We start from the raw sequence: 27,785 nt of genomic DNA, 5'->3' as shown, positions 1-27,785 counted from the left end.
AATTATATATAATAAAATTTTGTGTTATAAACTCGTACAATAAGTTAGAATTGTTGCTAATTATAATATTATATATTATTTTTAATATATACCTACTTATATATGATAAATAATATAAAGAAGAAAATATTATATTATTCAAAAATAATAAAGCAATTTAAAAAATAAAATTGAAATGGTAATAAAATAAAATTATTATTATATGTATTCAATTTGCTAAGTATTTAAGTATTTAAAAATTTTAATAATAATTTTAAGCTTAATTAATTTTTATATATCAAATTTTAACAAATAACATAAATTTTAATATTTTAAATACTATATGTATATGTGTATACGAATTTTTATATATACCCATGTGTTTATATATATATATATATACATTATAATATATATACATATAATATATATACATTATAGTATATATACATTATAATATATATATGGTATATAATATATATATATACATGGGTATATATATCAGATGTATATAATATTATTTATACAAATAGGTAACTATTATTTGTTTACGAAATTAATGTGTTCGTTATTATTATTATATAGAGTACAAGTAAATACTTATATATTTATTAATACACGCATATTAATTAAATGTGTGTATGTATTCGGATATACATATACACAAATTATTTTGAAACTATCACAGTTTTAAAAGAAACAAAAAAATATTAATATTAAAAATTTTCAATTTAAATTTTTCTATTTTTTTTTTGACTTAATTTTAATAGTATTAATTAATTATTAATAATTAAAAAAAATATTAGAAAAAATGGGGAAAAATATAGGAAAAATTATAAAAAAGCTTTATAAGATAAAATGTATAAATTTTAATTTTTTATATATACAATTTTTTTTTATTAATTTTTTAATAAATTTAATTAAATTTTTAGAAACTATAAATTCACTATTTATTGGATCCACACATACATTATTATGTAATTTGATGATGGAAAGTTTAAGAAGTTTTTTATTTTGAATTTTGTTTTAAGTTTTATTTAGAAAAAAAAAAGTTAACTATATAAATTTTTATATATAATATATAAAGAATTAAATTTAAAATAACAACTAAATTGTTAATTCAAAATGAATTTTGTTGATTTAACAGTATATATGTAGTTATTTTATTTTTAAGCTATTTAAACTATTATATTATAGAATAGAAGAATAATATATGTATATATATAGCTATATAATTATATAATAATTAATATAATATTAAAATTTTAAATTAAATATTTTTATATATTAATTAAAGCACAAGAAATATAATATATAGATACCTAATATTTTTGCATTTATATAGAATAAATTTTCAATTTGAAAGCTGCTTAAATGGAATTCTAAAATAATTTTTTTTTTAATTTCACAATTTGAATTCACAATTTTTATTTATTGTTGATACGAGTATTAATTGAGATTTGATCATGAGAAGAAGGCGCATTTATGCTATAATATATAAATCATTATATTATGATTAAAATATTGTAAAGGAGCTAAATTTTATTATTTCAATTAAGATCAACTTAAAGTTTAATTAACAAAGTCTATTAAAATTAAAACACGATTTAGTTCTTTTAAATGAAAGTTAATTTTAAAATTGCATTTTGGTGTTTAATATTAATTTTTCATTGATTCGTGTTGGTATTGTTTGTAGAATGAATTTTAAGTTTCTGCGATTTTTAAAAATATTGTAAAATTTGTTTTTCTTTTTTTGTTCTCATATTATTTTGTTTATTTTTATATTCATGTATTTGAATCAATTGTAAGAATAAATTTAAAAAAGTATGGTTCCATCAACAGATATGGGGTTTTATATTTTTTGTGTTTTTCATTTTAATTTCAATGACAAAATTTATAATGTGAATATTTTTTATTTCAAAGTTTTCGAATATTTTAAATTTTTTATTATTATTTTTAATTGAAAATTTTCTATGTATTTTTAAATTTTTAGGTGAATAAAGGTTTTTTTTTTATGTGTTATCGTTAAGGTAGATATATATGTAGGTGCATACTACATACTATATTGGATTGTTGAAATTTAAAAAAAAAAAAAAACAATTTTCTTTTTTTTAATTTAAAAATTAATTGTTAATATTTTTCTTAAGTTTTTTAATTATTTTAAAATGGAATTTAAAACTGCACAGTTTTAAAGGCAGTGCTATGTTATAATTTATAGTCTATTCTCTTTTGTTATTATATAATAAAGAATATTTTATTAAATTTATATATAGTATTTATGCATATACATAATATATAGATATTTGGGCAGTATTCATAATCGATTTTTAATATAATTTAATAAATATCATAATATGAGTCATTATTATATAGTCATCACATATTTTAATATTGTTGTTGATTTTAAAGAGAATTAAAAAAACACAATTTTATAGGGATAATCGAGGTATAGCATAGATTTGTTATTGAAATTGTTCAAATTTCATGAAATTCTATTTCCAAATCATATGCCAAATAGACAAAAATTATCTTAAATCTTATAAAAATTTTAGGATTTTTCAAGTAAATTCGATTTGTGCGATTCGCATAGTATTCCAATTATTTGGTTTCCATATTATAATTTGAAAAGAGAATAATTTGAAAAAAAAACGATATTGAAATTTATTATGAAGTTGTGTTTTTTAAAAAAAAATTATATTCATTTTTAATTTAAGTTTACGTGAAATTATTTTTAATTTAGAAATATTGGTTACTTATTTAGAACCACGCATATAATAGTAAATTTTTTTTTAATATTTTAATTATTATTTCGATATCATAAAAATTGATATCGTATATGTAAACAAACATTTGCTTGAATTTAACTTGTATAATATTTTTAATGCATTTACTGGCATGGCAGTTTTGTATTTTTTTTTTTGTATTTATATTATTGTATACTATATTTTAGTATATATATATATATAGAGTGAAACGGAGAGGAAAAAGGAGAGAAATTTTGATACAGAATTATAGTTACAAAATTTTGAATATTGTATAACTATTATTATATTTGATTGTGATATAATCATATATTATTGTTATATTGTTGTGGCATTCTTGCTGGTATTCGAAAACTTTGAAAGAGAAAATTTACATACAATATAAATGTTGTTGATGTTTTTTTTTTGAAATTTAATATATTAATTTTGTTTGTTATTTTTGTAAGTTTTTATTTTATTTTTTTTTTTTTTTTGGGTTTTGAATACATTATTTACTTATTCATATATAAATACGTTGTTTATATATATAATATATTATATACATATTGTTTGTTTGTTTTTTTTTATATTTTTTTTTTGTAGCTAATTTCCTTGGACGGAAATGCTTATTATTTATTTTTATTACAATTTTTTAATTTTATTTTATTATATATATTTTTTTAATTTTTAATTTTATTATTAATTAGTTTTTTTGTTTTGTTTTCATATAGTTTTTTCATATAAAAAGATTATTGAGTTTTTTTTTGTTTTCTTTTTGGTTTGGTTTTGTTTAAATTGTGATATATTTTTGGTTTTTTTATTTTATTTTAATATTTAAATAATATATTTTTTGTTTTCAGTTTTAATTAAATTTTTATTTATACGAATCACATTAAGAAAAGATCCGGTTTGAATGAAATATACGGGAATAACATTTAATTATGAATATAAAAATGAAAAATTTTAAAAATCAAAATAAAAAAAAAAATTTTAAATTTTATTGATATTTCAAATATACCTTAACCCATTTCCTATACGATCTTTATTGGACGACTATATATAGTAATTAATAAATTAACAGTCAAAATAAATGATATATACAATTAAAAATATTTAATAAATATTTTTGAATTTAATTAATAAATTTAAAGAAAATTTCTAAAAAGAAAAATTAGTACTCCTAATATAGGTAATGGTTTAAGGAAATTCAATACGAAATTATATACCAATATATTATATAATAATAATAATTACTTGTATTTTTAATTTAAATATAAAAAATGTATTAATTATTAGGAAATTTGTACATTTTAAAAACAAATTATTATTGTTAATTCAAAATATTTTAAAATAATTAAAATTCGAATTAATTTTATTTAAAATAAAAAACAAATAATTTCTTTTTGTATTAAATAATTACAGTTATTTGAGAAATTGGTAGTTGAACTATATAAAAATTACGAATGCTGAATGAAAATAAATTGAAAGTGAATAAATTGAAAGTGAACAAATTAAAATTAATTATATGTGAATAATATTATTGGGCCTGTTTACACGTGTATATTCTATGAGCATACTATTTACATCTTCTCTTTTATGTTTCTCATACTTTCTCTTTCATGAAAAATACTAATTTTTTTTTTTGCAAGATTAAGGATGTGAGAAGCGCAAAGTAAGTGTTTGTTTATACGCTTAACGCATATACAAATGTTATAAATTCCATATCGAAAAATCGATTCATTAAAAATTCGATTCGGCAATGAAAAAGTTTTTAATGAATACGAATTCTATAATAATTATATAATTTCAGAAAAAAAAAAAAAACAAATTTTATAAAAATTTTGAAATTATATAACAGTTTCCGATTTTAATTAAAATTAATATTGTTCGTTTTTGTAATTGTGACTCGTAAAATAAAATAATTTAATATTTTTCTATATATCTTTTGTATTTTTGTTTCATTAAATATAATATGTATAGTATAAGATTTTATATATTATATATTTTTTGTTTTTTGTATTTTGTTCTTTAATATTTTCAATTTTCATTAATTTTTTTTTTTTGGTTTTTTTTTTTAATAATATTTAAGTGTTTTGGTTTTGATATCAATCGGATTTCTCGATTATGAAAAAAAAAATTTTTTTTTCTTTTTAATTAATTTTTTTGTTTTTTGGTTTCCATATACTGATTTTTTAATACTTATATAATTGTTTTCTTTTTTATTATTAAGTAATTTATTATTATTATTATTATAAATTTTTTATTTCTTTACTTATTTTTTTTTCTTTGGTTTTGATTATCTTTTAAGACTAGTTTATTTTTTTTTATTTAATATATATATGTATAAATGTATATATATATATATGTGTATTGATTTTTTTTTTGAGTTTTCGTTTTATTATAATTTATATATATATATATATATATATTATTGAAATCAGTTTTGACTAAAATAATCATTCTTTTTTGTGTGTTATTTGTTTGTTTTTTTATTAATTAATAAATTTTATATAATATACTCGATTTTTAGAACTTTTTCTTGAAATTTTATGTTTTTTTTTGTTTGTTTGTTTGTTTTGGTTTATTTACTGTTTAAATAACATAAACGGTGCTAAAAACTAATTTATTTATTAAGTTTTCTCGTTTTTTTTTTTTTAATTTTTTTGGATTTTTTAAATTTAATTTATTATTGATGATATTACATAGGTAATTTGTTTTGTGTTTGTTTTTTCTTGATTATTTTTTTATATATATAAAATTGGATTATTGAAGTGATTAAATAAAATTATTAAAAAAATGATAAATAATTTTTGTGTTTTTTATTTTTACAATATGTAGAATAAGGCTTTGGTTTTTATTATTATGAATATTATAATTTGATATTTTAGGCCTTTTATTTTTTTTTTATTTATTTTTTATGTAATTGAATTATTTTAATAAATAATCGGGAAATAATTTAAGGCAAATATTGTAGTTATTACATTTTATTATTTATGTATATATTATAAAATAAAATTGTGTAAAATATTTGAATTGTATAAGAATTCGAAAAGAATTTCAAAGGAAATATAAAATTTTATTTAACTCAATTTCAATAATAATAAAAATACAAAATTAGAAAAATAATTAGAATAGTAACAACGGATATGAACAGTAACAACGGAAGACAATAGCAATTATAAATTAATTGTAATTTGAAATTATTCAAAAAGAAAATGTTAACATAATTTTAACATTTTGAATTAAAATAGCACTCATGTATTTTGAAATTTACATGAAAAAATAATTTCAAAATAAAAAATATTTTTAATATAACTTTTGTAATTATTATTTTCATAATTAACTATTTTATATAACTATTAATTAACTATTTTATACAGTTATTTGAAGGGAAATTATGTATAATTATTAATAAACAGAAATTAAGTAATAGAGTAAATTGAGTAAAAAATAGCAAAAATTGAGTGATAAATTTTGAATACTCGTATGATAATTGGAATTATTTTAAATTTTGATTAGTTGAATTATTTATAAAATTTAGTTTTTGGTAATAGATATGTAGTTGTTTCTTTTTTTTTTATTGTATAATAGTAATATAGTGTAATACAGGAATAAAAATAATAAGTAATGAAATAATTCATAATAATGAAATAAAAAATTTTATAAGATGGCATTAATAAATAATTAAATTAATTATATTTGAATTATTATGATTTTTAAATTCCATAATTAATTAAAAATTGTTATACATATGAGAGTATAGGAAAAAATGATGAAATATTTTATTGCAATTAAATAAGAAATTAATTTGGAAATGTCTCGCAATTATAATTTGTGCATATGAAATATAAAATGTAATTTAAACATTATTTGCCTTTATTTTGTAATAAAAAAAAAAAACAATAGTAAAATAATTTTCAAAATCAATTTTTCGTTTTATTTACTTCAAGAATAATTTTTATAATAAACGAAAAGAGAAATAAATTACCTATGTAATTTACATAAGTACTATTCAGAGAAGTTGTTTTGTTTTTTGTTTTATTACTTAACTATATACTTTTTTTTTTAATTTTTTATAATTAATAATTATAATAATATGTTACTAAAATTTTTCCCTTTTTTTTAATTTTTTTTTTTTGTTTTTAATATTTTGAGTCCTTTGGTATAAAAAAGTTTTTTCTCTTTTTTTTTTTTTACTTTTTTTTGATAATGTTTTTGTTAAAAAACAAAACGATTTTTTAATTTATTATTTTTTTTTTTTAGTATTTTTTTTCTCTTTTTCTTTTTTTTGTAATTTTAATAAGAACACTATTAACATAATAAATATCGATTTAATGCCTTTATTTGGAATAAATGCATTGTTTATTTTTTTTTTTATTATTTTCATTTTTTTTTTCAATTTTTTTTTAAATTATTTTATTTGATTTTATTAGTTTTTTTTTGTGTATGTTTAACCCTTTTGATATACATAATATAAAAATATTAAGTTATCAAATTAAAATCAATATATTTTTAAAATTAAATAGAAAAATATCAAAATTTCGTCAAGTATCACAATTATTGCATACATATACATACATACATACATAAATTAAATTTAAAACACAGTAATATTTCATATATTTGAAAATGGCATTTTTTTTTATATAAATTGAATTTCATTATATCGAAATTTTTTTTGCGAAATAGCAATTATTTAATTATCGTCAAGGTAAACAAAATTAGAGTGCCATCTAGTTTTAAGTAGAAAATCACTATTAAAATTTTATACTGTGACGCCATTATTTTTACTGTGTCATACTTTTTACTTAAATTAATAAAAAGTTAATATTGAAAAAATTTCTAAATTATAATTTCAAAATAAATTAAAATATTCTTCTAATAAAATTTTAAATAATAATAATAATACAAAAAAAAATAATTTAATAATATTATTAATTGAAATTTTAATAAAATGGCAGTTTAAGTAAATTTTTGATTTGATATTTTTATAGTTGAATACAAAAGGGTTAAAAATTACATTTTTTTTTTTCATTTTGTTTTTAAAAAAATGTTTTATTTTTTTTTGTTTTTTTTGTTCTTTTTTTTGGTTTTTTTTAATTTAACTACATTTTTTTTTTGGATTTTTTTTTTCGTTTTTTTTTTCATAATAAATTTTACTTAAAATTTAGCATTTTAACGATTCTCAGTACTCCCAATATCATGCATCCTGTATTTCACCTTTTAGGCCAGGCACCCTATGGTGTTGGTTATGTCCTAAACGATTTGCTAAATCCTGTACAACATCACGAAATATAACTGTATCTATATTTTCACCTAATAAATACAATAAAAACCAATCGCCCATCTTTGATCGACGGACAATTATTTCAATAGCATCTCGACGCACTAACCTAAAATTTTTTGTTTTTTTTTTTTTTGTTACAAATTTGAAAAAAGAAAAAAAAAATATTAGTTTTTAAAGTAAAAATTAAAGAAATTTTGATTTTATTTAATTATGAAATTTATATTAAAAATTTTTGTTTTATACTTAAAATTTGTATAAGAATTGACAAAAAAAAATTATTATTTACCTAAATCGCATACGAAATAAATATACCCGCATTCGCGGTGAAAATATTATAACTACCCTGTAGATGAGTGTTAATGTCGTTAAGAATGTTAACAGGATAAACCAAAACCAAAGAAATATGTAAATTTTTTCATTAACAACATTTAACGGTAGAATACATATTGCATCGTGTTTTTCCACCTAAAATTAATCAAGAGAAAGAAAACGAAGCACAATTTTTAATTAATATTTAATTCAATATTAAAATAATAAAAAAAAATGAAAATAAAATGCTTACTTCTCCACTTGAACCGTATTTAAAAAATGTACATTTGGTCATCCTAGGGAATATATATATCATTGGATCCATTCGATCTTCTTGATCAGCTTCCATATATGCTATAACTTCTAAACCAAATGTCATAAATTCCCCATCGAAAAATCGATTCATTAAAAACATTTGACCTAAAAATAATTTTGAATGTATGAAACATATTGTACGAGTATTTTGCGTATTTTATAACAATTTATAATTTATTAAATTTAGAACTCTTCTAAATTAGATTTTAATTAACATTGGCTTCAATTTGAAATAAAATAATGAAATATCTTAATAAAGGCTTTTTTTTTTGAAAGGTTTGTGATGTTTTAATAAAAACAACAGCATAACAACTCGATTACTGGAATAATTTTCATTTAACCGTTTTTAATTAACTTCTCTAATTATAGCTTTTAATTTTATTTAATTTAATTTACTATGGAATAACATTATTGTTGATTAATTGTGAATTCTTTACAAGGAAGGTTAGATTCTTTAACTATTTGATTAAGATCACCTAATAAATTCAAATATTCAGATTAAAAATTTATTTTAAATGCAAATAAATCTTACTTCCTAGTCAATTGTACTAATTCCATTTAGAATTTATATCATCATAAAATATAGCACTAGTTTTTAAGAATGTAATAAATTTTTCAATATAATTTAATATTTTAATTAAATAAATTAAAATTGACGGAAAATAAATTGATAATATTTTAAAATTTTTACTTTTTTTTTTCAAATAAATACCTTCATAATAAACTAGGTTGAAATTAGTTTTCTATAATTTGTAAATCTTTTGAAATTATTAATTTATGATGCTATTTAAATTGAAATTTGCGAAATTAATTATTTTTTCTTATAAATTCGATATTTTTCTAGACAATCTTTGATTTATTTATCTTAAGTATATTAAAATTTAAATAAAAAAAAAAGTCGAATATTTTATATATTATTTTCATGCTATTTTCGTTTTGACATTATTCTAATTATGTCATTAAAATATAAATTATTAAAAGGAAATCAAATAATGTTTTAAGATCATTATAAGTAAAAAGTAATAAATTTTTAGCAAGTGATATAATTTATGGATAATAATTGGTATACGTGTAAAAAAATGCGATGAAGTATTAGAAATTATAATTTTGATAAAATTGCTCATGTTTCTATACTCGTATAATTAAACTATATATACTGGTTGTCTTGTATCAAAGTGTACTGCTATATACCATTGTGTAGAATCTCATGAGTAGACAAAACTTTTGTATGGAGACAATGTTCACAGCTCAACAGGTTCGTAGTTACAGGATCCAAATTCAATTTTGACTGATTTTTTTTTGCTTTTCAAAATTTTTAATATAACGTGCCTTTTCAACATAGGCAAATTATTAAATATGATATGACAGCCTCAAAATAAGGGCTTTCTTATAAATATCTACATTAGTTATAATCCGTTCAGAATTTGGAATCACATGATTTTATAGTTCGAATATCGCAGCTTGAGTTAAAAAATTTTATAGGATTCCAAATTTCCAAAATTTTTTCTTCACCATAAATTCTCCCATAAAATTGTCAACATTGTCTGCATACAAAATTTTTGGTTACTCATGAGGGCCTATACAATTATATATGGCAGTGCACTTTGATACGTTACATCCTGTGTAAATTTTTCCAGCTTTTCATATTTAATTCAATAATTTGGAAATTACAACAATTTATAATACATTCGAATTTTAAAAAGCAGAATTTTTTTACAAATTTGCTTTAAGTATTATACTAATATTAGGTCATATTAGTCTACAATCTTAGTAAGTAACGTATGAGCAGCTGATTGGTTTAATTCCGATTCGAAATTTGTTCCTTGTTCAATTTAACCAATGTAGCAATACGAACAAATTTAATTTTACATAATTTGTTTTCATTTACCTATTACATTTATCAGCGCTAATAGTTCGCACATATAATATCTATAGGCCCACCAATTGTGATACCTAAAAACGTAATAAAAAATTAATAAATATATTAAAAATTAATTAAAGAAATTTTAAATAAAAAAATTTTATATATTTTGTAAAAAATTTTATAAGATATCAAATTTCACAAATTTTTTTTTCACCTTAAATTCTCCCATAAATAATCTAGAAGTAATTTCTTTTTTTGTTTCTTTTCAGCTTCCGAACATATTCCTATATCTAAGTCCATAATTAGTGCATGTATTTTCCCACCTTCCCAGGATTTCCATAACCACCGCGGTGTATAGAATAATATTGCCTATATATATTTAAATAAAAAATAAATAATATAAGAAAAGTTTTGGGTTAGAAACTTTTTATATTCAGCAGAAAAATCATTAAAATTATTTTGTAATTTAAACAATATAAATTTTTCTTGTAATTATAAATGTATGAAATACAAAATATGGTAGATAGAGGTTGTTCTTAAAAATTTCAACCATATTAAATACTTATTTAAATATTATTTTTCCTGTGAAAAAAGAATGAATTTTATAGGGCCACCTGTAAAATCAGAAAAAATGAAAATTATTTTGTTTCACAGCCTGTACAGCATGATGGATAGGCTTTTTGTTTTGTCTTTTTCTTATTCTTGCATTATGAAAGCAGCAAAATAAATTTTTCCGATATGTTATTTTTAATATCGAAAAGAAAGCAGAAAAACAAATAAGAAAAAAAAAATATAGGTACAATTTTTTTTCTGGCCTTTTGTTTATGACGAATTTTCGACAATATTTATATAAGAAATTAGGAGCATCCACATGAAGATTGTATACGTCATAAATGGTTCCCTGACATCTCATCATACGAGACATTTCATCATTGTAACATTTCATCATTGTAACATTTCATCATTATAGCAATTCATCATTGCACATTTCATCATTATAGCAATTCATCATTATTGTATTTCATCACCATTTCATCATTGCATAAAGTGCATTTTGCAAACATAAGTACATGTAGGTGTAATTAAGCAATTAACATACTGAGCAATTTTGGCAACATGTTGAAGCAGTTTGCAGTTTTGTTGCATAGTGCAACTAATGGAACAAAAATTTAAGAGGATTAGGATGTAAAGTAAATTTGTACAGGTAATTAAATTAAAGGACATATTGGTTTCACTAATTTTGGTTACTTATCCTTTTTGCCACGTAAAGGATTGTCCCACAAACAGGCAATTTTGTTTTTTGTTTTTTTTTGACTTTATTTCATATATCTATTATCCCACAACAGAATTCATTACAGTAAAACACAAAGACATTACACATGAAACAAATTTAATGTCGAAACACACAAAAATGTATCAAATCACTTCTTGAAAATATTTCCAACTTTCTGACTCGCCAGGTGCATAGACTCCTGTAAAAAAGGGTTAATAATAAAAAATAACATGACTGACTAGATTAAGTTTTGAGTTTATGGTCTGCTACTGCAAATTAATTAATATTCTCAAGTACTTCATTTTATCCTCTTCATTGTAATACCCCTGTACAGCTGCAATTATCTTATCATTTAATTCCCTATACTTCTTCTTTTTTGGTTGTGGGCGACCATCTTCAGTGATAAAATGTTATGGTGATGAAATACAATAATGATGAATTGCTATAATGATGAAATGTGCAATGATGAATTGCTATAATGATGAAATGTTACAATGATGAAATGTTACAATGATGAAATGTCTCGTATGATGAGGTGTCTGGTCACCGTCATAAATATGCGTGGGAAATACACAAGTAGTAAAAAAATAAAATATTAGTGAAAAAAAAAAAAGTTTTTTTTTTGTCATTTTTTCGAGACACGCATAACTTATGAGTTGATGAGATGTCTTTTTTTGTTTTTATGGAAAAAGAAAATTGTTTGATTAAATTTTTTTTTTGGAAAATTTACTTTTTACAGTTTTCTATTTAAATATTATGTTTTAGTAAAGTATAAATAATTTGCAATATCATTTTGATACGAAAGAAACTTTTGATTAATTAAAATTTTTGAAGGAAATTTTTGAATATTTTGAGACCTTTTGGGATATATCGATTTTTTATTGTTCCTGATTTGCATTACAATTAAGTGTAAAAAGAGAGCACATAATATTAAAAAGCTTATTTTGAGTACACGAAATTATTATTATTAATAACTTTTAGAAAAATTGCATACTTATAGGAGTTGAGTATTACATTTTGGTATTAAATTAAAGCAATTTTAAAAATTTTTATTAATTTTATAGTTATTGCGTGTTTTTTGCTTTTAAAAATTTGCAAAAAATTTGATATTTTTCAAAGTTGCAATTGATGATTTGAAACAACAAAGCAATTGATGATTTGAATTAGTACAACAAAAATTTGATGTTGTTTGAATCAAAATCTTATTATTTTTAATATCTTATTAGTGTAAGCAGATGTACTTTGAGGAGGAGAAACGTTGAAATTATTGACTTTTTATACAAACTATGAATATTTTTAGGTTACATAGATTCTGGAATTGCGAAGAAAATGAAGGACATTCGACGCTGTACAGGTGGTTGTTACTTGCAACTAAAAAAAAATATATATTCAATACAAATTTTAAAATTTAAGCAAAGTATAAAAGCAGAGAACAAAATCGTTTTAAATTTCGAACAGGTCATTTTTAAAGTTATTTTAAAACTAATTTTTTTTATCATAATCTAATCCATAATAAATTTTGCAAATATTTCTTATGAAATTTTTAAAAAATACTATTTAATATAATATAATATATATAAATACTAAAATATTACTATATTATAATAATTCTCTAATGAATAATAAAGAATATTTTAGAGTATTAAAAAAAAAGAAAAGAATTAATACTATATTTTATACGTAGTATGTATGTATATAGTATAGAATTTATGAGGTCATAAAATTTAGCCCACGTAATTTTTTTTTTTTTTTGATAATTTTCATTATATAGTGTGTATATAAAGTTATTCAAACTGGATAATAAATCGGACCACTGGTAATACTTTTGTTTTAAACTCAAATTTTAAATTTTACAGAAGATATAAAAAAACGACTTTAAGATAATTGTTTTGATAAGAATCGGAATTTTAGATTTAATTCGATTTCTAATATAATTGATAGTTTTCAAAATTTTGAAAATAATAAGGAAGAAAAAGCTGGTCCTAAAGATAGATTTTAAATAAATTTTATTTAAGTATAACTTAAATGGAAGAATTTCTTATGCAACATTAGTGTTATGTTAGTAATATAGTGTTAATTAAGTGGATCCAACATTAAAATGTTTATGGAACGAATGGCGGGATGGATTTGTATTTAAAATAAACATTTTCAAATATAAGTAAAAATTCTAGAACAGAAAAGCAGTTTTTAATATTGATATTAAGTATATTATATGAAAAATTTCCTGGGAATTCACTCAAAAAGAGAAAATTCTTTATACTTTTTTACTGGATTATTCCCTATTCTTCTCCCAATTTATTAGCAATTATTCACTTTTATTGGCTATTTGTTTTAAAATCTAAATCTTAAAAAAAATTTATAAACATTTTAATATTTTAATTTTTTTTCTCGTTTTAAAATATTCGTTAATAATGAAAATAAATTAAAAAATAATTTTTTTTTTTTTTGGAATATATTTTTAAAAAACAAGTGTATGGTCTTTGACCTAAATATAAAATTAGAATAATCGTTTAAAAATTGCAATCAAAAAATTTTGACATACTTAAGATTATTGTGTCTGTTTTTTAAAAATTAAGTATTTAGAGTTATAAAACTGATAATAAATGTTTGCTGCTATGTAATATTTTGTGTTAAGATTTTAAAAATTTTTCAATTAAATCTAGTTTTATAGAAAAAGTTACAATACGATTAACATTTCATGTTGTTCGAATTAAATTAATATTAATAATTAAGCAATTTTATCAAAACTTTTTAAATTATAATTTATATATATATAATTCTGTTATATATAAATGCTATAATAGTTTTCTTTCTGCAGTAAAAAATTGAATAAACAAAAAATTCAATTCCATTGTTGACATATTTTTGACTTGACCTATCAATGTATATTATTTTTCTGTCATTCAAAGCAAAATGGTGCAAAAAAAAAAATAAATGCTTTCATTTTCTTTTGTTGACGTTTACACATTCTACATCTGTTTGCAAAATTTTATATTGCATAAATTTCATTCTATAAAGATATTGTTGCTATTTAAAATACAAAATAATATTACAACCTGATATAGATTAGGAACACTGAATTCGATTCAAAATCCAGGGGCGAGTGAATAAAATTAAAAGCGTCGGAAGGTAAAATTTTTTTTTGGGAAGCGCATAATCGGCAAAATCACAACATAATAAAATTTAAAGACAAATTATGCGAACTTCTTGAAAATAAGTCGGAAGAAAGGAATGACCGGTTTAAATTCTTTAAAAAGTATATGGAATTAGTATAAGTAGTTTTGTTGTCTCACCTTTAAAAAGTAATATCATATGGTTTAATATATTCTATTGGTAGAAATTAAAATATTAACACAAACTAAGATTTTAGCGTATTGAAATATTTTGTTTGAGGATTAAGGTGTCGTGATGATATAATTCTAAAACAAGTTACACATTATTAATGAAAATATCAAATTCTGCATGAAATTATAGTTATTAATAATTTATTCTTGCCACTCTAAACACATTCACATTTCTCTCTCGAATTGTATTTTTATTAATTTTCCATTACAGGCTCTTTTTATCAAATGGTGTGTAATTTATAACAAATTGCAGCATGAAGGTATTTCTGCTCTCAAATGATACAATTACGATACACATTGTATAGGTGACTTAAATATTTTTAAGTAAAAATATAAAAGCGCTTTGAGCAATTAAGTGAAAAAGAAAATACGATGTAATTTCCGAAAAATCCCAATAAATAATACTTGGGCATGACTAACTTATAAAACAAGGAATTCATGTTACAAAAGCATTTTAAATTTTGTTTTTTAAATTTTAATATTTATAATTGAAATTGCAAATTAAAATGAAATCGTTGGGGACTCTTTTACACGAACTCTTTTACGATCCGCCACTGAACGTATTATAATAATGAACGTTAAAAATGAATATTTATAGTATATAATATATGATATCTATATGTATATCTGTAATAAAATTTATTTTAATAGCTATATTTTAATTATATAAATATAAATATAATTTATTCGTTGTACAGATTTAATTTACGATATTCATTAATATCGTAAATAAATTACGATATATCGTAATATTATTATAATATCGTAATATCATAAAATTACATTAATTTAACTAAATTTATGTTGAATATTTTGAAAATATCATTTTCTATATAAAATGTATTCTTTTGTAAAATAGAAACTTTTGCTAAATAATTTTTTGTTTTCTTGATTATTTTTTATTTTAATTTTTCTCATTCATATAATCAAATTATGTAAATATACAAGTATAATAATTACAGTGCGGTAAATATTATTAAGAAAGATCTCGTGTGTTGAATAGAAGCCAACAAACAATTATAATTTTTGACAAGTAGCGATTTTTATCGTATAAGAGATCATGGACCACCGTTAATCTGATTTTGTACCAAATATAAAAAATCATAAATTAAATGATTAATAGTAATTTTTTTCTTATATTTTCATGTGGAATTATAAGATACATATGTATGTACATATTATATTATATTATATATTCTATTAGAACAATATAAATTCGTATAATATGTACATATAATATATGTATATATACGTACGCCATATATCTTATTTAAAAAAATAATACATAATAGTGGGCAAAAAATATTTTTGTATTTTCGAAAAAATTATTTGACATAATGTCAAATTCATAAATAAAAGCTTGACAAGAAATTACAAGAAATTTAACGAAATTTTACAAGATTATTGCTATGACAAGCAAATTATGTTTTTCATAGTATGCATGTATATATAATATGTCATATTGTATAATAGAATATATTCGAATTCGAATATAAGTTTTTCCTATATTTTAAATTTTATTTAAATTGTTTTTATGAAAAAAAAAATAAAATAAAATAAATCGGATAATTTTTAGTTTAAAAATTAAAATAAATATTATGTTTAACAATGATTTAGTATAACCACAGGAGGTTGATGTTTTATACATAATATTATGTGTATACATTTTTATAATAAAGCACACATTATATACATAAATAATATGTTTTATGTCAGCTATTTTCGGTTTTGTTTTTAATTTGTCTTGTATTACACATTTCTGATCATATTTAGATCTGTGTAAGGGTTATAATAAATTTGGTATTTCGTTATTCGCTCCAAATTGATTAAGAATTTTTTTAAGTAAACCCTATTCATAAGTAATCTTCCGGTGAGCGTTTCTGATAGTATTCTGATGATGATCTAGATTCTAGAACAAGAGAAATTTCGTTTTGTTTGAAGCACTAAACTGCATCAATTTTCTTTTAACCATGTTTCCTTTTACTAAGTGTTTGTAATATACTATAGCTGAATTTAATTAAATATATATTTTATATTATACTTTTTTCTGAAACTATAAACAACAAATATTATGAAATATAAAAATTTAAATTAATGATTAATTAAAAGATAAAAAAAACACCAAAATATAATAATTTTTGTTTTTGTAGAATAAAACGAAACAACATATTGAAACGATTATGTATGGCCACAATAATGAGGAAGAACTATATACAGATGTGCAAAGATATAAGGGGAAAAATGTTATAATGTATTAAAAGGCAAAAGATTTTTTCAATGTAATTTTCCATGTATAAGAAAAGAAAAGAAACGAACGCTTTCGCAGAGAGAATATTATAATAACTGAAAGAGAAACTTCCAATCTAGTATTATCTGTGATACGACGTAGTATGTCACATAATTATTACCATTAACAAATTAGGAATATAATCTTCAACTAAATAATTTACATTTATAATTTAAGATTTTTTTTTTTATTATTAATATGAATCCATTTAAATTATTTCTGAACAAGATCCGGATTTTGCGACAAATGTGAAAAATTATAAATTTTGAACATGTTAATTTTCATAATATCCATAGAAAATAATTAAAAATTTGCAAATTAAATACATACATACTGAATATATAATTTATTATTATTATCACAATTAAAATAATCCTTGTAATTTTTTAATAATTTAAAAAATAAATATGAAATTTTTATAATTAAAGTTCATTTTCCATTAATTCACAATTCAAATTTTTCAACATTCAAATGCAAAACTAAGATGTTTTGGTATTTAAAATATTTTCAATTATTAATAATTATTACAATTACATAATATGTATATTTTTGTATAATACATGTATATAAAATATTATAAACTGGGCGACAAGAAATATTATAATCTGTGTTATTAATTAGAATAAAAATAAAAAGAAATCACAAATAAAGAAAAAAATTCTTTCAAATGTTTTCTGTTTTTTTCAACAGCACAAAAAAAAATGCTTGTCCAAATGGATTAAAAAAATTCAAGGGTAACATACATATTAAAAAAAAAAATTAAATATTTTTATGTCCGGAATATATTTATACGTCATTGCCATTGTCAACGTCATGTTTAAAAAAAAAATATAAAAGAAGATTCCATAACCACTATTTTTTTTTTCACATGTTATAATTATAGGAGTGTGACATTGTTATGAAAAATTAAATTAAAAAAATATACATATATATATGTATATATGTTATATATATGTGTATATGTTAAGAAATTACCGACCTTAACCCCTATATTTTTGAGTATGTATGTATATTTATGATTATTATTGTGGTAAAAAATTTAAAAATAAAATTATTTATAAAAATATTAAAATTTCATAATTATTTTATATAAAAATATTCTGTATATTATATGAAAATCATGATTATTTGATTATGAAAATTATTTAGAATATTAATTGTTTTTTATTAGATAATATTTTAGTTTTCATTATTATATGTACATTATATCATAACATGCAATGATTATATATATATAAGTATTTTTCAAATTCATTTTATGCAATTCAAATATTTTGAAATAATTTAAGAATTACGAAGAATATTTTAAGTTATGTATTTGGATATAGTATGGTCCATTTACATGTCTCTTAAATTTGTCATAATATATGTATAATTATTGCTTAATAAAGGAATTATTTTGAAATTTTTTAAATTATTTTTTGAAATAAAATAATATTAGAAATAATAAAGTAATCATAACTAAGTTATCAATTAAATATAAGACAAATATTAAATTGGGATCAAAAAATTTTTTTATATAATTGTATATATACAGTTCAGCAGATCATATGGAATTTTCTGCCGAAATACAATTTTATATTATTTTAACAAAATTTGATTCTATTACATTTTAATGTGCACGATGATATTATTTTCTTGTATATTTAATATATTTATTTTGTTCGATTTTGCTGCCAATTCTAAGAATTCTTTGTATATATTGTGAATTTGATATCTTATATATTATATCCTATATATTACATGATATCTTATTACTATAATTATTACTTTTTTATGATAGAAAAGAAAAGCAAGATATTTGCAAGTCTTCTTTTTATGAACCATTTGAGTTAGATTTATTTCGACATTACAAATTACACCTTATATATATTGACGAAAACTGAAGCAATATGTATGCTAGGCTTTATATACAAAATATATATGCATACAATTTATGGGTTTTATAATTATTACAATATTTTTTAGTTTTATTTTGATATTTAAGTTGCCTGGGTTTTCTTTTTCGAAACATATTTATTACCTGTCACAAGATGGCCTACAACATTTAGAATTTCTGAAAAATTTTTCTTCAAAACTGTTTTCCTATAGAATTTTTCAATTTTGCTTCTTATTTGTAAATATGAAAATATAGTTTTTAAAGAAAAATATTCTATGTGATGATATTATATGTGATCTATTTTCGTGTCTTATTCAAATCAATTGAATGTCGAGTTATTGTTATTAAATTATTGAGAAAAAATATTAAACGCGATTTATGTAAATTTTTTTATGTTTGGGACGGGGAAATTATTTAAGACGGTTGACTTCAGTTTTTACAGAAAATTTAACACTTGAAATAGTCTTTTCATACCTCTGATTATTCATCATCTTAATTTCTTATATTTCCGAATTTGTAAGAGAGTTGTGAATATTTCTTTTTCGATAAAATATACATCATGATAAATTTGATGACTGATTTTTTAAAATTATTTAAAAATTTATTAAATTAAATTAAAAAAAGATTATATTAACAATAATTTTATCGTGAGATTTAAAGATTATCACACTATTTTCAATAATTAATTATTTTAAATTAATTAATCAACATTAAAGTGTGCTTCTGACAATTTTATATTTTCAAATTCTGGCAAATTTTTCTTAGTATATTCTTTGTTTTTCAAATAATATATTATTTGAATTTGCTCATTTTGCACACATTTCACAGATTCCACATTTTTTGTTAATTATTAATTACAATCCGACAAAAATGTTTTTATCTCTTTGAAAAAAAATTATATAAATAATTATTAATACACCTTGAAAATGAAGCCAAAATATAATTTATATTTATAAAAAGGTGATACTATGATTGTATGATATAATGAGTACTTGCGTTATATGAGAATTTATTGTTTCTATAAAAATAAATAATTTTAAATAAAATGAAAATTTTTTTCAAACCTCTTGTATATTGAACTTGTCCCAGAAAATGTTAAGTATTTTTTTAAATTGTTATTATGCCAAAAATTAAAACAAATTTTTTTTTTTCATAATCTTCAAGGGATCAAAGTTAGAATGAAAAAATACAATAAAAGTTCTCTACACTCGTATTTTTACAATTGCAATAATTAAAATTTTTTGCAATGATGCACTAAATTAAATTCACCTCTTCATAAACATTATAAATTTTTAAGGCGTTTATAATTTTAAAGAAAATAAACGTATACAATAAAATAGAATTTTGTTTAAAATTTCAAATGAGAATCAAAAAATTTTAAAAATCATACAATCAAATTTGTTGATTCATTAAATAAGAAAACAAAAAAAACGTAATGGTACCTTGAATATTGTAAATAGTGTAGTGATCGTGATCATGGAATTTTCAAAATGAATTTAATAAAGAAAATAATTGAAAAAAAAATTCTTCTTGGCAATGGCCATTCTTTTATGAAAAATAAAATAAATTGAGAATATTGCATAATAAACACATATAGAAAATAATTTGAAAAATCTAAGGTATTGCAAATTTTTATATTTTTAATTGCTTAAAAAAAAATAAAAATTGTAATACCCTTGATTTACAAAATAATTGAACTCTTAGTCATTACGAGGTGTTAAATGGTAAAAAAATAAAAAAATAAAAAAATTGTTTTTTTTTTTTAAGATGCTTGCCAAAAATTTTTTTTTTGTAAAAATATATGAGAATAATTTGAAGATTTAAAAAAATATGGAACTGCAGTCGTAATTGACAATTTTACATTTTTTATTTTGATCTTTCTTTCTTAAACATATTTAAAGTTCTTATTTAAAATTATAAATTACTTGTTCTGAATACTTTTTGTTTCCGAATAAATATCTGTTATAATTTGATTTGTGTTGATTTGCCGTAATCGGGGCATTGAATTTAATCAAGGGTTTTTTGACTAAAGTATCGTGACCTGTATAATTTTGAAATATAATCAGCTTGAGATAGCATTGAAATAGTAGTATATAGTGACATGATAATCTTTAATTGATATTCATTTAAGTAAAATCGGAGTTCAATTTAAAATTAAAATCTTGAATAATATTTAATGGTCTTTTTTATTATATTCGAAATGATTGTACAAATTTTCTGTAAAAAGATGTTGAAATTATTTTATAACCGGAACTCAAATATTAATTTTCAAGAAATTTCATCACTTTGTTTCTTCTTAGATATGCTAAATAATGTAAATGTGGCTCCCAGTATAATTTCCGAACGCTGTTATTCGCAAAAATTTTATAATTTCATTCTTTTAACATCCTAAATTCATATATTAAATTTCAAAGAAATCGTTTAATTATTTTGTATCTGCAAAAACTTGTAATTGGCCTGTAATAAGTATCAAGTTGCTGGCACCTAATTTCATATCGTAATATGGAAGTCAAAAGTCCCTACCATAAGACGGAGAAATACATTTCCCCCGAAAACTTGACATCCGAAATTTTGTGCCATCACAATAACCCCCCTTATTGTATTCAATGCGGTCGATAAAAAATGTTGAAATGATCTAATTACTTACATATGCGTAAAATATAAAATTATATGCGTAAAATATAAAATATTGATTTACAACAAAAATTAAAATATGAAAATAAGTGTGTTCATTATTATTTTAATTCTCATAAATATTATTTAATAAACAAGAATAAGACAAGATCCATGAACTTGATATTTCCTGAAATTTAATTTATTCTGTTTTTATTAATAGGTTTTCACACAATTATACGTCATATACTCGTAATAAAGTACACTATAATACTGTTATACAACTTTCATTAAATATGTTGGGAGAAAAAAAATCATAATTTAGAATTGATTTGCGATGATATTTTCGAGAAATGTGATACTTTTGGAACTCTAATTTTATTTTTAGTTTTTATAATATGAAGACAGTGTTCTTAATGTGACAACCGTATGTATCTATATACGTATACACTTAAAATGCTATATTATGTACATAATTAGTATACTACGTTGTAAATTGGTGTAATTTTCTGTAGTTTCATAAATGTTTGTCCTATTTTTTAATTGAAATTATAAAAGGAAAATTACTTTAATATAAAAAAAATATTTGATTTAAAATTATATGACTATAAATTAATGATTATTAGTTGTTTTCAAATTAAAATTTTAATTAAGACAAATACAGAAAATGGTGGAAATATTTGTAATTTTAATGATGTTATTACGAATTTGAATAAAATATTTAATTTGTACAATAGCAGATTTATAAGAATTTTTTGTTTTAAATGATGGTGTATTTGCAGTATGTATACTCTTAGTACTTAGTATTATAAAATGTTGTATGACTGCATACTTTTAGGAGTGAAAAACAAGGTAAAAGACACGTTAATTAATGATGGATTACATGGTCGACTCAGTCTTTTAATATTTTAAATGACTGTACTTACATGTTACACACTATTATATTATTTGTTAAGAAGATATTCATAAGCTTTATTATTTACGAATGAGCGCACGGGGTAAGTTTGTGCAACTAATGCTATATAAAATTATTATCAGATCACCAAGATGAAGTGATTTTTCGAAATATTGCAAACTGAAACTGATAAATGATTTATTTTTGCTCAAATGTCTTGAAAGTATGAAAAAGACAGGAACATCAATTTTCAAGTCTCATACAACTTTTATTATTTCAATATTATAATAACAAATTATAATAAAAGAACATGCTGTTCTTTTCTTAATTTTATTCAATACTATTAAAAAAAATAATTTATATGTACTTATTGAAGAATTATATAGAACATTGTAGCTGGCACACATGATTTATCAAATACTGTTCTTAAGTATACAAAATATAATCTATTTTGTGCAAAATTAAAATGAATGCTATTAAAGTCAAATAAATATTTTCTTTTGCGGATCTTTTTTAAATTGCAGTTATTATGCGGTTTTTTTTTATTTACTTAAAATATTTAAAAGAATAAATTTATTTTGTAAAGTATATTATTAAACTATGTATTTATTTTTTAAAGAAAATAAAAAATTACTCTTTACATTTTATTATCTACGTTCAGTATATTTGGAATAATGCCAAAATAATATTTAACATTCTCCATTATGATTTTTATTGATTATTATTTAATTGGAATTAAATATACTCGTAATGATAGAAAAATTTCATTTCATTATTATTTTTATCAAATTGAAAATATTATATAATTTTAAATTTCAATCAATAAAAGGAATACTTTTCCTTATTCGATTAAACTTTGAAAATCAATTATCCGAACCATACGCATATACGTTTTTTCAGTTTACCATATTAGAAACTTTTAGCGTTTAAAGAAATACAAACGATATTTAACATTAAGAATAGGCAATAGATAAAATTTTCATTTTCATTTTAATTCTTGAAAAATATTTTTCTATATTATGTTGTTATTTTCGTCTTATTTTAATTTTTAAAATTTTCAATTTTAAAATATTTTACATCGATTAGATTGTTGGCAATTTATTTAAAATTACTAAGAGTTTTACAAAATTTTTTATAAAATTTTAACAGAATTGGATCTTCAAATATTTCCAAAAGTATCCAATAATTTAAAGAATTCATTCAAAGAGTACAAATTCATTAAAGTGTAATGCAATGAATTTTGTTAAAATATGTACTTAAAATTAATGATCGATTGTATTTCTGTTCGTATATAAAATGAAATTGTTTAAAGAGGTTAATTGCCAAATCATTAATCAATTTGATGTTATTGCATTTTTAAGAAATTATTTAAGGAAAACAAATTTATTTTATTAGTAAGGGTATATTAAATACATATTAAAAGTATAAGGTGTATGTTATGAAAATATTTTTTTTTGGGTTTAAATATATTTTTTATTTTAAAATTTTTTAATTTAGTTTGTTAGTGAAATTTTTACTGTTAGCATCTCTTGCTACATATGTGAACCAAGAATGTAGAGTTAATAAAGTCTTGATATGAATGGATAGGGCTTGTAGGCTTAGGGCTGGTAAACTTAGAAACTTCGATCTACATAATTAATTTGATCAATATTTTGATGGTACCAGCCATGTGGTCTCGTCTTATGGCAACATTTTACGGGGAAATATTTTAGGTTAAATTTTACTGTTGAATTTTTAATTCAAGCTAACTTAAAGAACTTGATAATATTATATATACCTTACATAGGTATGTAAATATGCGTAAGATATATTTATGTAATTATTCTGAAAGTGTTATATTCAACAAGACAAAGGACGCGCTCACTGACTATGATATAACTACTTTTGATTTTTGCTGCGACGGGGAGAGCAGTTTGGTACGAGATGTTGTCGAATTGTTATTTACAAAACTAGTATTTTATAACTTTTTTTCATAAAAAGGATCTTTAAAACGAAATTATCGTAAAAATTTCCTTTTCTCAGTTTGAAGAATTTGGGGGTAAGAGTTCCTAGTTTTAGAATTACTTTGTTTTCAATGAACTGATATTAATTTACATATCAGTGGCCTCAAGCACAAACGACTTAAGTCTGTTTTAGTGATTTCGAGATAAATGCATTTTAAACTTTAAATTAAATTTTGAAAAAAGTTATGAAGTTTTTTGAACCAATTTTTTTTTTGATTGAAAGATAATTAAAAAAGGAAGCGATTAACTCATAATCTGAAGTAAAACAACTAATAGTATTCTCATAATTATAAAAAAAGTGAGATAGGCGGTTATACAAAATTTATAAATTGCACTTTGCAAAGCGTATCTCGACTTAGGCGATTTGTGAAAAATTACTTTTGCATTTTCGTCAAACTTAAGTCGACTTAAGCTGTTGTTGCAAAACTGAAGATATGGTTTTAGGTGACTTAAGTTATACTAAAAAGAGAAGAAATATATATATTATCTTTACGTTATTTGATTTTTCACTCTTTTTTCAAATCATTGTCATTAAAAACATAAATTGAGGTAAAAAATGAATAAACTTCAAGTAAAAATTATTTCTAAAAGTTTAAAAATAATTTTTTCATTAAACTTAAGAAAGGTGACAGTATCTTTTATTCTCTCTCGGATTCTTCAACTAAATATGGATGAGTATCTGCTAAATCTCCAGTCTTAATCTTTTTGTAAAATTTGTGAACCAAAGGATCAATAAATTGCATCAAGTACTCTAAGTTTTTCTTTTTTTGGACTAATTTTCTCTTCTTCTTCAATTCGAAGTATATCTTGAAAATCTAACTAGTTAACACCTCGTCTTAAAATATAAAAAATCTTTGTATAAACTGTTCTTGTAAAATATATTTGGAAGTCAATTTTTTGAAATCTGTGGTGCGACTCTTTCCACTTAAGAGAATTTTAAAAAGTAATTCAATTACAAAAAGGCTTCATTGTGCAACGGATCTGACAAAGTTGTTACATTATTGTAAAAATGAGCACATAAAGTAATTTCTGAAATGAGTTTATGAGTTTTGTGTTTGTTATTTTATTTATGTACTATAGTCCATATGACTTTCTTACTTGTTCATAATGATACTAAATGCGAACTAATTAAAATTTTTAAATCGAAAACAAACTGAAATCGAGTGTGAGTCATTACAACTACTGTAATGAAAAGTCAAATTTGATAGTGAACTCGAACTCGTATAGAAAATAATAATTCGATACTTGTGACAATTAAATCTTGGAGACGTATTATTAATTACATATAGAGAATGGTTTGTGAGTCAGTTTTTCTCTAAGTTCTGCCGTAAAAAGTATATAGATCTCCGTAAAAAGTTGTGGCAAAGTAAATTGGTTCGGAATTTGCTCTCGTATCATAGAGTATATAAGTATTTGATTATCAAATAAACAAAGAATATTGTAAGTTTGCTCGACATTTTTATTTTAGCTGTCAGCATTTACTTTTCAATTAAGACTCCATACAAATTGACCACGAGTCAGTTTCGAGCGTTCATGTACTTGAGTGCATTCAGGAAGCCCGGTCGCGAAAGATGAAGCGAATTTTTTTAACCGTTCGGCAAAATTGTAAAAGGATTTTTCTTAAAAGAATAAAAGTAGAAAGCCTTTCATATTTTTTTATCTCTACAGATATGTTCACATGCCCAATAGGACCCGAAAACTTGCTTTTGAATGTTGTCAATTTTAAAATCAGGATCGTTAATACAGTCACCACGACCAAAGTCAATTGCGGTTTTCAAAACTGTATTAACTTCGGTTTGCAAAGTAAGATCTGTTGTGTAAATACTTGTTTATTTACTATAGGACCAGTTTCGCTAATTTCTATGCTTTAAAACACTTTGAATCCGTTATGTTAGTTTCAAATATATTGCAATACCTCTAACATCCGCCACAATCATCTCAGCTCTCCTAGCAAGTTCCAAAATTTTTAACGTACATTTATTAAGCGTGAATAAAGTTTATATTGGATAATTTTTGCATTATTTAACAATTTCCAACATCAGCACATTTAAAAACAATAATAAATAACTGTCTTTGTAAAAAATACTTCCTTCGAAATAACAAAAATATCATAAATATTTGAAAATCGAAGAAATTTGATCTCACGGAAATGAGTAATAAAAAGTATAACAAAATATTGTTATTCCCAGATGCATCAATTTTATTTATTGAAAACCCTTGCAAATTATAAAAATTTGAATTTCCTAACAAAATGTGTTTTAGTAGTTTATAATAAAAATATTGCTTTGTAATACAATAATTAGAATAAGAATTCTTGTTAAACACAAAAATTTCATCTTCCTAATAACATGTTTGTTTTCAATGAACTGATATTAATTTACATATGATATTCGAGCTTTTAAAAACTTCAGAAAGTAGCCTTAAAGTTTTTATCATAATCAGTGAGTCAGTGACAGAATCGGAACTCGAATAACAATATAATTGAAACTTTATACGTTTAAATTGAATACGTTTAAATATTAGTGTTGTCCACACCCAAATTAGGGGGCTCAAAAATAAACGACAGAGGTGTTCAAGAAAAGTTAGATATAATTTGCTTGCATTTTACTTTATCTTGGCTCATTTTGACGGGACCACACTAACATTCTTGATATTTACACTATAACAAAAATTACTATAATTTCTTCTATAAATTTAAAATGAATAATTAAAACCTACATATAATTAAACCAATTTACACGAAATAAATCACATACCAAATTTAATAAATTGATTCATCAACACAATATTTAAAAAAAAAAACAAAAAATTTATTGTACAGTTTATATAATGTTTCAGTATATTGTATATAAATATTAATTGGTTAATTAAAACAGAGAGTACTTTTTGCTCTATTGACTCCTAATTAAGAACAATGACTCAATATTTAATTTATACAAAAAAAAAAAAAAGAGTTCATTTTATAAGATTTATTTATCTTAGTGTTCCAGTTTTTT

At 20.9% G+C, this 27,785-nt stretch overlaps 1 protein-coding gene across 4 annotated transcripts in view; it reads right to left on the bottom strand.

The window, feature by feature from the left end:
- Positions 1-7,773: 7,773 nt before the first annotated feature.
- The window catches only part of LOC129611435 (innexin shaking-B), a 205,012-nt gene continuing 185,000 nt past the window's right edge, over positions 7,774-27,785 (bottom strand). For all 4 annotated transcript variants that reach the window (XM_055524580.1, XM_055524581.1, XM_055524583.1 and 1 more), the window contains 5 exons: positions 10,710-10,864; positions 10,520-10,584; positions 8,570-8,736; positions 8,294-8,472; positions 7,774-8,113 (listed from right to left, as the gene is read on the bottom strand). In XM_055524580.1, the coding sequence (XP_055380555.1) occupies positions 7,921-8,113; positions 8,294-8,472; positions 8,570-8,736; positions 10,520-10,584; positions 10,710-10,864 (759 nt within the window). In that variant the 3' untranslated portion in view covers positions 7,774-7,920. The remainder of the gene's footprint in view (positions 8,114-8,293; positions 8,473-8,569; positions 8,737-10,519; positions 10,585-10,709; positions 10,865-27,785) is intronic.

This window comes from Condylostylus longicornis, unplaced genomic scaffold (genome assembly GCF_029603195.1).
Source record: "Condylostylus longicornis isolate FDR11 unplaced genomic scaffold, ASM2960319v2 ptg000049l, whole genome shotgun sequence".
In the NCBI taxonomy this organism is placed as follows: Eukaryota; Metazoa; Arthropoda; class Insecta; order Diptera; family Dolichopodidae; genus Condylostylus; species Condylostylus longicornis.
The sequence above is the reverse complement of the archived record's forward strand: the minus strand, read 5'-3'. Positions and strand labels throughout refer to the sequence as shown.